Source organism: Tinamus guttatus, unplaced genomic scaffold (assembly GCF_059628265.1).
Source record: "Tinamus guttatus ecotype Peru unplaced genomic scaffold, ASM5962826v1 Tinamus_guttatus_pri_ptg000330l, whole genome shotgun sequence".
NCBI classification, from domain to species: domain Eukaryota; kingdom Metazoa; phylum Chordata; class Aves; order Tinamiformes; family Tinamidae; genus Tinamus; species Tinamus guttatus.
In genome coordinates, this window is record NW_028288864.1 from 789,412 (window position 1) to 802,674 (window position 13,263).

General features: G+C 37.0%; 1 protein-coding gene across 3 annotated transcripts in view; it reads left to right on the top strand.

Annotated features, from left to right (window-relative positions):
- Nucleotides 1-11,295, top strand: part of CYTH3 (cytohesin 3) — a 48,905-nt gene extending 37,610 nt beyond the window's left edge. The window contains exons 7-13 of one of the 3 annotated variants that reach the window (XM_088529426.1): nt 798-910; nt 2,792-2,940; nt 3,737-3,849; nt 10,049-10,127; nt 10,220-10,291; nt 10,420-10,574; nt 11,162-11,295. In XM_088529426.1, the coding sequence (XP_088385552.1) occupies nt 798-910; nt 2,792-2,940; nt 3,737-3,849; nt 10,049-10,127; nt 10,220-10,291; nt 10,420-10,574; nt 11,162-11,234 (754 nt within the window). In that variant the 3' untranslated portion in view covers nt 11,235-11,295. Of the gene's footprint in view, nt 1-797; nt 911-2,791; nt 2,941-3,736; nt 3,850-10,048; nt 10,128-10,219; nt 10,292-10,419; nt 10,579-11,161 lie in introns of those variants that run through there. The other 2 variants (XM_010223222.2, XM_088529427.1) reach the window with 2 other exon arrangements.
- The last annotated feature ends 1,968 nt before the right edge of the window (nt 11,296-13,263 follow it).

Below are 13,263 nucleotides of genomic sequence, written 5' to 3' on the forward strand. Positions count from 1 at the left end.
CTTGCTAAAAAAAAGAAAAGAAAAGAATAAGTGATTCTAGCTTATTCTAGCATTCTAGCTTTTTAGCTCCACAGTGTGCCAGAAAGCAGATCTGTTGAGAGGTTTGCCCTGTATGCATTCCAATGTACTTATATGCAGAAATAGTAGCCTAGAACAGCAGAAACTTGTTTTTCAGTTCATGTTGCTAAACAGGAGCATAGATCTCCATATATTAGAAAATTACTGAAGTTACATCATGGGTCTTTTTAAGATCTGGGCACAGTTAGTGTAGGATGAACGCATACTAGACAGGCAGGGCTTCTGTCAAAGCACTTTTTTATGTTTAAGGATTTCAAATAATGATAATTGCTTTTGTCTTTCTTGCTTCTATCCCCCACCCAAAATATTTGATGTAAAGTTTTCTTTTTACATTGTAAGTAAACTCTAGCATAACATGTATGTTACTCTTAGCAGCTAGAAAGCCCTGGTAGTATTTAACTTTTTGTTTCTCGGTATTGTTATCATGACAAAAATGGGATGCATACAGAAGATGGTTTTCTAATGTGGAAAGAAAGAGAGAGACTCTGAATTGGAGCGACCGTATTATCTTGCCTGATAGCACGCGGTGTTGCTGGCTGAGTTACTGGGCTAGCCATCTGTGCATGTTGCTTTATAACAGCTCCTGACTTGTGTGTCGAGAGATTGAGAGCATATTTTAAAGACATTTTATATACACGTTGTTGATTATGATTATTAGCAACATATACTTAACATGTAAGTATTGGAATGTGTCTAACAATTGCTCTTCCCTTCTCTAGGCAGTTTCTGTGGAGCTTCAGGCTCCCAGGGGAGGCTCAAAAAATTGATCGTATGATGGAAGCTTTTGCTTCACGTTACTGTCTTTGTAACCCAGGAGTCTTTCAGTCTACAGGTTAGTCACAAAAAGCAACAACAATTCTTAAAATTATATATATGTGTGTGTGTGTGTGTGTGTATATATATATTTAATGTAAGTACATATGTATGTATTTTTTGTCAGATCATGTATCTTTTATATCTGGTGCAAGGAGAAGATGGCCATTGTGGAAGTTCAGGATAAAATATGTGAAATGAAAAATAATTTCTCAGAACTGACAAAATATACCTATCTATGTCTCAAGAAGTGCAAATATATGTTCAAAATATCTTTCAATTTTTTAAAACTTATATATATTATTTCTAAACCAGTTGGTGTGTAAAACACATCCGAGAAATATCACTGTATATTTTTTGGCCAGATTTTGAAAAAAGAAGATTCTACATCTTACTACCTCCCAGTGACATGGGATATTTCTAAGGAGCAGGCCCAAGATGATCTTGAGCCTTTGACATTTTTCAGATTATTGTCTGTTATATGTGCCTTAAGAAATATAAAAGAAATAGCAAATGTAAAGTAGTAAATGGTTGATGTTGGACAAACCGGAAAAGTCAGGAAAAATAATGAGACAGGGCACACAAATCCTTTAAAACAGGCGTGCAGAGCAGCAACATTGACAGAGCAACCTTGAAGATATTTCATAGTACATAGACTTGGGCTTAGAGGTTAATAAGATAAATTAGAAAGTCTCTTCTGTCAATTATAAGCATTTTACATGTGATTATCTCTGTATCAAATCCAGTTAATAAGTGACTGTAGTACATTACCTAGAAAGTAATCTTTTTTTTTTTTTTTCCCACACAGACTCTATCTTTTCTCTTTAGCATTTGCTCAGCAGTAAATTATCTCAGTTAGAATGAACCTCTGTTTTCAGTTGAATTACTTGTTTTAAAATTAGTCAGGTCATAAAAAAGGAAATAAAAACTTTGTGTATAGAATATTGTACCATAGGGCATGTACAGGGTTTCAGATGTAAGTGCTGCTCTGCAGTGTTTAATAATCAAATTTGACACTTTAATGTTATTAAAGCTCCTAATTCAGATGAGCTGGAGCTTGTTGGTCTGCTTAGTTATATACACACAGCAAGTTGATCACTCTAAATAGAGGAAGAAATAGGTCAGGAAAAGGATAACATACAACAGATCTGCTGCAGCTAAAAGGAGAATAGTTATGGAAAACAAAATCCTGAAGTTCCAACTTATTTTTCCCCTGCATAGTACAAAGATTTTTATCTTATTTTCTCTTACCCATCGAGGGTCTTGTACTCAATTCTCAGGGATTCTGCTAATCCATAACAACAGACACAAAATGATCTCTCTTTGTCATCCTTTGGTATTAACCAACTATCCACCTAGTGTCAGCCAAGAGTTTGAGCCAATGTCATTTTCTGTTTCTGTTTTAAATGCAGTTCAAATACTATTTGGAAGAGGCTGTTCTTTGAATAAATCTGATAAAGCTACTGAGATAGGAGTATAACCATCCCCATCTATTACAGAATCTACCAGGCTTGTTACAGGATCTAGGTAGACGGTCTGCGTGCAGAAAACATAAATGACAGCTCTCTTAAATTTTGGTCGAGGACATGTCAAATGAAGTGTTGATTCTGAGTGGTAATTATTTGAAAGAGTTTAAAAAGCTTTGGAAGTTTTCTTTTTGTACATTTTTCCCCATTGTTTTTTAATTTGGATTGTTAGGTATTTCTTTAGACTTACATCTTATAGTTAAGGGAAACATTTGGGGCTTTGCTTTCATATATAATGTTTGGGGCTTTTTTTTGATTACCTGTCTTGCTGTCAGTCAGGATGAGCTACATATTTGTTTTGCACGTTTCTGCAATACCACAGTATAAAGAAAGATAAATCTTATTTTAATGATTCTTCTTAAATCTCATTCCAGATACATGCTATGTGCTGTCTTTTGCGATCATTATGCTAAATACCAGTCTGCACAACCACAATGTAAGAGATAAACCAACAGTAGAGAGATTTATTTCTATGAATCGTGGAATTAATGAAGGTGGAGACCTTCCAGAAGAGTTGCTACGGGTGAGTTGGATTGGGGAAGAAAATGCATTGCTTTGTATTTTTAGTGGGAAGCTTAAAAGCACATATAACAGTTCTCAGACTGATTTGTCATGGGAAGTAAGAAGATCATTTTCTAGTATGCATAACCATCTGAATAACTGAAAGAAGTGCTTTGTGATATTTGCAGCTTCTTTGATTTAATTCTCTCCTTATTCAGCTGAGCAGAGAACAGTCTATACATCTTTTAGATTTGCTTATGGCAAAATTTTCATTGAACTCTCTTCTTACAAAAAAATAGTATTTCTGCATAAGTCAGAGAAAATGGGAAAATGGTAGAAATTATTGTATTTCATTATTGCATTTTTTTCTCCTGCATGAATTTTCTGGATTTTTTTTTCTCCTATCCTTTGAAATATCAGTAAAAATGTTTCTCTCTATAATATATCTATCTATAACATTGTGGTAGTCTCAAGTTTATTCCAAGAACCCGAATTCATTTGACAACATGTGTGCTAACTGAGAACTGTGAGAGAAGCTGAAACCATTGAAGTACTGAGGACTGGACTTGGAGAAATATATGTCTTTACAGAGATATACATATAAAAACTAGTTAAAGAGATGCCTGCTAATAGATAAAATAATTTACTTTTAAATTTACACAGAGTAGTAAACAATGATTGGGAAGGGATGGTCTGAAATTTTATCGCATATTTCTTATGCTTTTTACATAAACTATCTGAGAAACTGTTGGATATCTAGAATGCATTGCTCATAGACACTGATTAATGAGGTCTTTTTCCTTTTTTCATTCTTCTAGAATTTATATGAAAGTATTAAGAATGAGCCATTTAAAATTCCAGAAGATGATGGAAATGATCTAACACATACATTTTTTAATCCAGATAGAGAAGGTTGGCTGCTGAAATTAGGTTAGTTATAAATGCAGTTTTGCTGCTGTATGTTTTGTTTATTTGTAGCACATATGCTGCTTCCCTGTCTGACTGCCTTGCAAATCTAATAAGATTAACCTTGTAATTTGTATTTTGTAAAATGCACAAACTAATAATAAGTAATTTCTTTCAGAACTGTAGGTTGTTTCTTATGTTACTTCTTCAAATTAGCAGTCTTGTAAACTTTGGAGTGGAGTTTTATTTCTCATACTTGAGAAATGAATGCTCAGCAACAGAAAGGAAACTCCGTGCAGTACTGGTAAATAACTAAGTCTCCATGAAGACATTTTAGAAAACTGTATGATATTTTGACTCAGTTTTCTGTATGCAAAAAAGGATTTCCGTTCAAGTAGTTATTTTTGTATGTCTTTATTTTTTCCATATTATTTGTGAGTTTCTCTTGGTTTGGTTTTGGCTATGATTTTTTAATGAGTGGTTTAAATGTGCCTTCTTGTTTTCCTTATGGCCTATGACCTATCACCTTTCTGTTCTGTGACTGGCTGTCTCTGCTTATTCTGCATTAGGAGGTACGTATCTGATTGCCTTCCAGTCCCCTCTTCTGTTGCGCATTCTTTTATTTTCCTCCTCCTCTTCCTGCTTTTTTTTTTCTTTTTTTTTTCTTTTTTCTTTTACTTTTTCACTCAGTGTCACTAACAGTATCATCAATGGTACCCTGTCTACAAAAGACTGGGCCATCACTCTTTAACTCACATGCAAGTATTTTCTGCAAAAGAAGAAAATGTTTCCTTGTAGAGCAGAAATTAGAGGTGATTTGTGTGCACACTTTTCACTTTCACCGAAGAGCATAATGGGGAGAGTAATTTCTGCTGAGAGTAAAACAGTTGTCTTATTCTTGCAATGATGTTCCAGAGCATATTTTAGTACTTGAACATAGAATTCATTAAAGAGATGAAAGACTCGATTCCAAGTGAACTATGCATAATAAGTCACTTTTTCTTGTTTTCCTTTATAAAGTAAGTGTTTGGCTTATTTTAAAGAATCTTAAATGAGCACCAAGTTTAGGGTTGCTGAAACTTTTGGTATTCTCAGCCTTTTGGCACTGCAAGAATTCTACCTTCAGTTATTCTGCCTTACAGTTGGTGGGTCTTTTAATTATCTAAAACAGTCACTGAAATTTTATAACAACTTTTGTTCTTCAAAGAAGTAAACTCTTCCATATAAAACACCAGCACATGCTGCACTAGAACCAGTCGTTGGCAACTTCTATGTGTAACTGCATTGTAAAGTAGGAGGAACTTTGCCCTTCCTCTCTGGCACATGACGTCAATAAAAACAGTCTTTCATTGCCCACAGTATAAAGAAGATGTTACACTGAAAACTCAGCAGTAAAAGCATGTGTTAAAGCGCATGGTGTTGTGCTTGAAACCCCCCCAGCACAAGGATTATTGCAATAAGGAAGTGCAACGCGTCCGGAATCCTCCTGTGAATCACGCTGCAAATATGTGAAGCTGCTCTGCCTTCAGGACCGAGTTTTCTTAGGAGACAGAGACTGGTACAGCAAATACGTTTCGCTAGTGAAGGTGCAATGACCAGAAATAGACGTGTTTGGATTTCTGTTGCGAAACAACTACTCTGCAAGCAGCAGAGCATTCTTCAAGTTCAGGGAAGATGTGGTTATTAAACGTTGCAGTATTGCTGAAAAGCTAAGGTGCTTCTATTCCTGCACTTATTCAAGTGATCAGTTTTGTTCATACTTTTGCTCTGTTGGCTAGACTTTTTCAATATTGGGGATTATTCATGTATTGTAACATTCACTTGTCCTGAAGACCTCCCCATCTATCATCATGCATTGTGAAAAGTCCTGGAAGCCTTGTGGGTGCAACGGGCTTGCTCTTGGGAAGCTTCAACTTTGAAGACTGAGGTGGCTTGATGAAGGTCAGACCTGCAAAACCCAAGAGCCAAAACTGGCAGACATACAAAAACTGTTTTAATCTATCTAGATTCAGTTAATGCATTTATATGGACATCTTTATCTCAGTAAACCTGAATTAATGTTCAGTTTTACATCTTTTAAAGCGTAGTATGAATGAAAATGAATGCTGTAGGTAAAAATATTAAGGCTGCTGACAGCTAATGAATCCTCATTTACATCTGCTCTTGGAAGCTCTTGGCTTTTTTTGCATTGTAACATTAGTGGTGTGGGTACCACAACATTTCCTACTGACCACCTTACGGACTGAAGTTTTGGACCAAGTGCTCCGTGCCCTCATGCTCAGAAACAATCATGTTGCAGGAGGAGGCATTTCCTTGCCTAAAACAGATTCTCTTGGCAAGCTCCTTGGTTTGTGTAACGCTTCCTTCTAGTTAGAGGGAAACGGTGACACCATTCCCCTGAACGGGAGAGGAGGAAATGATTCAACCCAGGCACATGACTCTGTTGTTTATTATTTTCCTCCGATCAGGCGGTTGCTCTGAGCTTGGAGATGAGCTTCCAAGCCTGTGCTCAGAGGTGCTTCCTGCAGAGCATTGGTCCTCGAGGGGACATTGTTTCTTCTTCTGTCCCACATTAGGGAGAGCGGTCGGTGGTTGGGAGCCTGACCTTTCCTGTGCCTGTCGGTGTCTCTTGGGAGCTGATGCTGCTCTAGTTTGAAGCAGTCAATGCAATTGAAATGAACTTCTCTTGCAAAGAAACCTAAGCTTTGATCTCCTCATTCATTGCACGTGTGTTCCTGAGTCATTCCGCCCGGTGGTGGCTAAATGAAATAAGAAGCAAAAGCATTCTTGAGGTCTTTTTTTTTTTTTTTTTTTTTTTTTTTTCTCCTTCCAAAACTTTACTACAGCCGTGCTGATGATTTGGGTAGGATTGTCTGCCTTTTGGTTCCTAACTGGCTTGCTAGATCCTTTCTACGATCCTTCCTACTCCAGTTCCTTTTTCCTTTTAATAAGACTTTAATTTTGCTCTCTAGTTTGTACTTTGTCAAGAATTGGAAAAAAAAATCCTGTATTTAGACAACATAGGCTAAGTTTTCCCTTTTGTGACTTCTCCTTATAAACTCTTTTTATTTCCACCTACTAGTGCTATGCTGCTTTATTTTGTTGAGATTTCATCTTAATTAATAGGATGGATATAAGAAGTACATTGTGTATATCTCTGCATTTCTGTACATGTGTATGGGTTCATATTCTGACTTTTTCTGGTCCTATTCCAATAGCTTAATGCCTTTACATTTTAACCATTAGAAGACTGTCAGCTGGAATAAGATATAGAGCCCAATTCCAAACCCTTTGGCAGTGTTTTCCAATCCTACCGCGTTCTCTGACAGGAAAATGTGTTTTCCTATTGCTAGATCTTGCCCATTTTTCTTAAATGCAGAGTTTATGGCCCACAAAGGCTGTTGGGGAGCTTTGGGGAGCTGCTTGGTGTGCAAGCCCTTGTGCAGGTGTGCTAAGAGTGTGTTCATGCAGTGTGTGCTGTTGGCGCCTGTAAGCTCGCTGAGTCCAGGGCCCTTCTAAGCTTTATTAGCTCTTCTGTCTGCTGACGGCTAAGTAATGTATGCAATGGGGTGAGGGTATAGAGATCTATATATGAGAAAATTATCATGACATCAAACAAACAAACAAAAGCCTTGCTGTGCTTTTTTTAATTTTTTCTCTCTTTTCTTTATGAGTAATCCATACGTTAGTGGAGCAGGGCCTGGAAGGTCTATCTCCATAACTCACACATGGGCCGTAACCCAGCAAGCTACTGTCTGTTTTAGGGAGAAGGGAGAGGAATGTCAGTGGAGACATTTAATCCTCTTTCTGGCTTCAGCATCAAACCTATTCTGGAGCTGGGAGGTGTTTCATGACAAAGCTTCATTGAAACTGCAGTGTATTTACAAAAAAGTTTTGTGTTTGAGAAGTCCCCCTCTCCCAAAGAGGGGATGTTACCAAAAGTTCTCAACAAACACTGCTATCATTTCTAGTTGGTGTTTCTTACTGTTCTGGGAATTATTTATTGAAATCCATTGTTTCTGCCTTAAATTACAAGCAGACTTTCTTTTAAATATATGGTTCTTACCTGATTTTATTGTGTTTTGCCATGATTTAACAGTTTGTGAAATATTTCTTTGTTCAGTTTAAGCTGCCTCTGAAGTAATAACCAGTTTGCCTATTTGTTTTTCCTGAACCTTAATATTTTTCTACTCATCTTGCCATATCGTTCTCTCCTGCTGGGTTGTCTAGCACAGGCCAAGACATGAAACTTGATGCGAGTTGATGTTGCCTATTAGCTTATATATACGTACTTACATACAAAAGCCTTATGGGGCAGACCATGATTTCAAATAAAAGAGTATTATGTTATATGAAAAATACGTCACATTATGGTGATAGGAAGGTAGAGCTGTCCTGGCATCGTCCTGACCTGGCTGCTGCTTATTCACTGATCCAGAAGTGAGTGGAGCTTAAGTTCGTTGGCTCTTCCACCCCTAGCATGGTCCCTCCCCTGGTAACTGAACCAGCTTTCAGTCAGGTTGGTGGGAAATTCAAATGCCAGCTAAATGTTTCTGCAGTGCTGTGTTATCTACAATGCTGTATTACTGTCGGTCACAGTGCTTATACTAAAACACCACCGGTTCTTCCCTCACTGTTTGCAGTTCACTTGACCTTCATTCTGTCATGGCTTCTGCATCTTGCACTACTTTGCCTTCTCCTTTTGCTTCACCACACCTGCTTGTAGAGTAAAATTTTCTTGAGATGAGTGTGTGTTTGTAGTGGAAGTGTAAAGTCTGGGTACATCAAATGTGCTTATTAGCTCTGCTTATCATGTAGGTCATAAAAGCAAATTAAGGAAAGATGTAATGTGCAAAAGGACTTGCTCTATAATGCAAACATATAATGGGCTAAAATCAAAAAGCTCCGTGATGTTCTGAGAATTATTCTTTAACTTAATGTGGTTTGCACTTATCTATTAATCAAAACCCCAGGTATCACAAGTAAAGCAAAAAGGGAGGAGCGGGGAAGAAAAAAAAAGTGATTATGTTTTAGATTTGGTGACTGATTTGGAGACCTTGAGGATATTAAAGGCACTCCTCTTATGCAAGAGTGTTCAATAACCATCAAGTCCCTTGAGATGTTGGGTTAATGATATTGAATCACTGCTCAATGGATGATGCACAGGTGGTAACCTAATGCTGAAATCATGCAACTGCGGTGCACAATTATATTAATAACGTGAATTCTTTGTCTACAATTGTCTTCTGTCTTTCCTGGAAATGAGTTTTAAAAATAATGTAGCTGTGAAAGATTAGAGCACAGAAGCAGCGCAGGACACAGCGGAGCAATAGCCGAGAGGGCTGACACAAGCACGGGTGTTCCTAAAAGGCACCGTTTGCTCCAGTGTGACCTCAGCACTTGTAAGAAAGGGGCTCTGTGTTTTTTCTGTTTTCTGAACTGTTAACACAAGAAAAATCAGCAATTTTGGAGCAGCAGATATTTCTATTCTCAGATGTACTCAGTGATAGAATATGCATAAAGTGAAAATGTTTTCAAAGTACTAGATTTTGAAAAGTAACAACAACAAAAAAAACTGCTTAGAGATTTCTAAATTGTTCCTTATTGACAAGGCATGAAGGTTGTCCTGCTTGCAGGTAATACCGCTTAAATATTAGTCTTAAATCTGAAATTAGAGATAGGTTAATGACGTGTGTGGTCACCAGTGGAATGAAAGGAAAGTCATTAAATGCCTTTAATTATATTGATGGACCATTTGTACTAGACAGACTGTGGCCAGGATTGGTCCTGCTCTTGGGACCCAGTGATCAGTTCTGGTGGTGACCCATCAGCAACACTGACTCTGCAATGGTGATGGCCACACAAATATTAATACTGTTGTTGCACTGAACAGATGAGACAGTTTAGACACAGGAAACAGATCTGACTTAAACTGTTGCGTTCCTGTCTAAGAGAAAAGACATTTACAGTTTCAGAGCATAAAACTTCTGAGGTTGGTCAGCAAGACCATAGTTAACATTGTCCTAGGAGTTTGATGTTAGTACAAGAGGAGTTGCAGGAACGCGTTCCTGAATTCTCTGCTCATCTGTGCCTGATCCATTTGCCACTGAGTTCCTGAGCCGTATTTCAAATAAATAAATAAAAAGGGCATTTAAATTACTTTATTTTCCATTTTTGAAGCCTTGACAGCTACACATATATAACTAAACAATACCTTTAATTATAGGGGGAAGAGTGAAAACGTGGAAACGAAGATGGTTTATTCTGACTGATAATTGCCTGTATTATTTTGAATACACAACAGTGAGTATATATGACTGAGCTGTGTTTGTAATCAAGGAATTTAAGTGGCTAGTAATGTGATTAAACCTTTTAAAATTATTATTATTATTTAGGACAAAGAACCTAGAGGAATTATTCCTTTGGAAAATCTTAGTATAAGAGAAGTTGAAGACCCTCGAAAACCAGTAAGATATTGTCATCATCATTTTCACTCCTTTTTTTTTTATGAATATAATAAACCACATGGAACTTAGATTTAGTTAAATTGAAATATTTGTCATTTTTTATTAATTTCTTAATTTCTACTCTCCAGAACTGCTTTGAGCTCTACAACCCCAGTCACAAAGGTCAAGTAATTAAGGCCTGTAAAACTGAAGCTGATGGTAGAGTGGTAGAAGGCAACCATGTAGTATATAGGATATCTGCTCCAACCCCAGAAGAAAAGGAAGAGTGGATTAAATCGATCAAGTGAGTTCAGAGTCTGCAATATCTTTCAAAAACGAAGCCTAAACTCCTTTCTGAATAAAATATTAAGAAAATTTGTGTTGTAACTTATTTGAACAATTTTGATGTAGCAGTGTCCTATTCTTAGGATTAATGGCAGGCTGTACAGGATTATTAGACTAAGATTTCTTAAATCTCCTGTTAGCACTATGGCCCTTAGGACCAGATACTACAAACTCACAGGAGGAGAATGTAGAGGGTCTGTTTTGTTTGTTGCCGTTGTTTGCTTTTTTCAACAAAGGTTAAGCCTTATGTGAATCACCTTAAACCTTAGTTTTATTAGGTTATTACTTTATAATTGACACTACTTATCTTTAGTATGTTCATAGTGCATTTGAGCTTTCAAAGCTTGGCTTTATCTTGCAAGTTATGTAAGAGTAAACCCACAGTTAAAGAAACAAATAATATGTGTTTCTGATGCTTACAGCTCAAAAATCCATTACCCTATTAAAATTTTGGAGTCACCCATAAGGAAAAGAGAACAAAATGTGTCTAGTCTTCAAAACCAGGTATTTGTTAAGCAAACTAATGACTCCTTTTCTCTCTTATAGAGCAAGTATCAGCAGGGATCCCTTCTATGATATGCTGGCAACAAGGAAACGAAGAATTGCAAATAAGAAATAGAACTTGATCAGCAGCTCGTATACCTGCATCAGTCTATAAATGAGCATACAGTTGAGTGATTAAAAAACAAAAAAAGTAAACTGAAAATTGAATAAACTAAAGGACAATTATTGTATATATACACATTTTAGTACAACGTAAAACTTTTCAGGGTAAAGAGTTACTGGCATATAATTTAGAGTAAGCTTTCTATCCCAGGGGATGATTTTGTTGGGACTTAATTCAACTGAAAACATGGAAGCCTTGTTTTCACTTGTGTTAGTTACAACTTCACTGAACTTGGGGTGGGAGAGAAGGGAAGAAATTTCAGGCCAACAGTAAAATATATTATACTCGTTCCATGAACACATTGCCTATAAAGGTGAAATGACTTTAAGTACTTGTATTTTTCACTAAAACGCAGCACTAAAGTGGAGTACAGAATGATCTAGCACTTAATTTTTCTGTAAGCAGAAAAACGAAAATATTAACATGAGCTTACAAATCTTGTGTGTTTTGTGGTAAATGAACAGCTGAGTGAAGCTTTCACATAGAGTTTTCTCTCCTATCTTATATGGAAGTAGCTTTTCTTCTTCAAAAATGCAGCTCAAGGGTAAACTGGCAGCTACATCGTTCACTAGTTGTGCCAAAGGGTTTGGTTGATATGCACTGAACAATACGCAGCTCCCAACAGCAAAGGTTTGAGTCCGTAGACATGACAGTGAATACAGATTTATTAATTTGTAAACAGATGGTTTAACATTTGCCAGTAGGCTAAAACTCATTCCTGTCTGCTCATACACTCACAATAAGCAGTAAGATTTAATGACTGGTTTATTCTGCTTTTTATATAATAACATCCTTCTTAATTTTTAGATATGCTATAGTTTAATTTACATTAAGTTACTACTAAAGGAATAAGATGACAAGGCTTGCAGTGGTTGTAAGAGTCTAGGTTTTGCATGTGAAAACATCCCCTAAACTTCCATATGCATTTAACTTTTTAAAAGCAGGGTGAAGGTAGTGTAATCCTTCTGTGAAATACAGGCCTTGTTATCAAGCAAGGGAATGAATGTTGCTTGCTTCACAAACTTGGGATGTACAGAAAAGCTGACTGTTTTCATTGTATTCTTAAAGGCGATTTTTCAGATCTGTGCTTCAGTAGTTGAAATAGAAAAGCTGAAGGGATATCCTTGTCTGTAAGAACAGAGTCTTACACGACTGCCTGGTGCAACTATATGTTCCCCCTGCCTTGAGAATGTTGTGAATTGCTGAATGTGTCTGCTCCTACTCTGACAGCCTTTCAGTACCACATGCAAGCTACTGCCGCGAAGACATTACTGCAATGCTTTTCTGTTAATAATGCACACAAATACTTCTGCTATGCAGGTAGCAGCCCCTTTCCCTCTCCCCCCTGGTTCCACAGGTGGGGGCAGAGGTGTTTTTGAACCCTGCTGCTTCTCTAGAACTCAGTTTTCCAGAAACGCCTTGAACCTGAGCCCTGCCCACTGTGCAAGTGACTGCCTGGGAGACCTGAAACTTTGTCCAAGCGATTTTGCTTCTCAGTTACAGATGCATCTCTGAATACACATTAGAGTGTGCTGCACTGACAAAAACATAGATTTATTAATTTGATCGATTTCAAATCTTATTTTAACTTTAAAGGAGAGTCTGTTTCATGGTTGATGTCATACTCATTTGCCTCACTTTGCCTGTGAATATTCCACTTTGCTACATGTTTTACTGTGTACAAGCTGGGAGAAAAGAATGGATAAACTTTTTCACACTACGAATTTCCTCCAGAGTGCATAGAACTGCATTTGACTTAAATGTTCCGATCTGTTTTTTATGGAACAAAATTCAGCCAAAGGGCTGAGAACCCTTTAATGATCAGTATGAGGAAGCTGTTGCTTAATGGAACGTATTTAAACTCTTCATAGACACTAATTAAATTGTGTGTCCTGTGTTTGCAAAGCAGCATGATTAGACAGCTGTGAATGTAATAACTTGTTTTGATTTGTCTGTTCCGCAACATTAAAAAAGTTTTGGT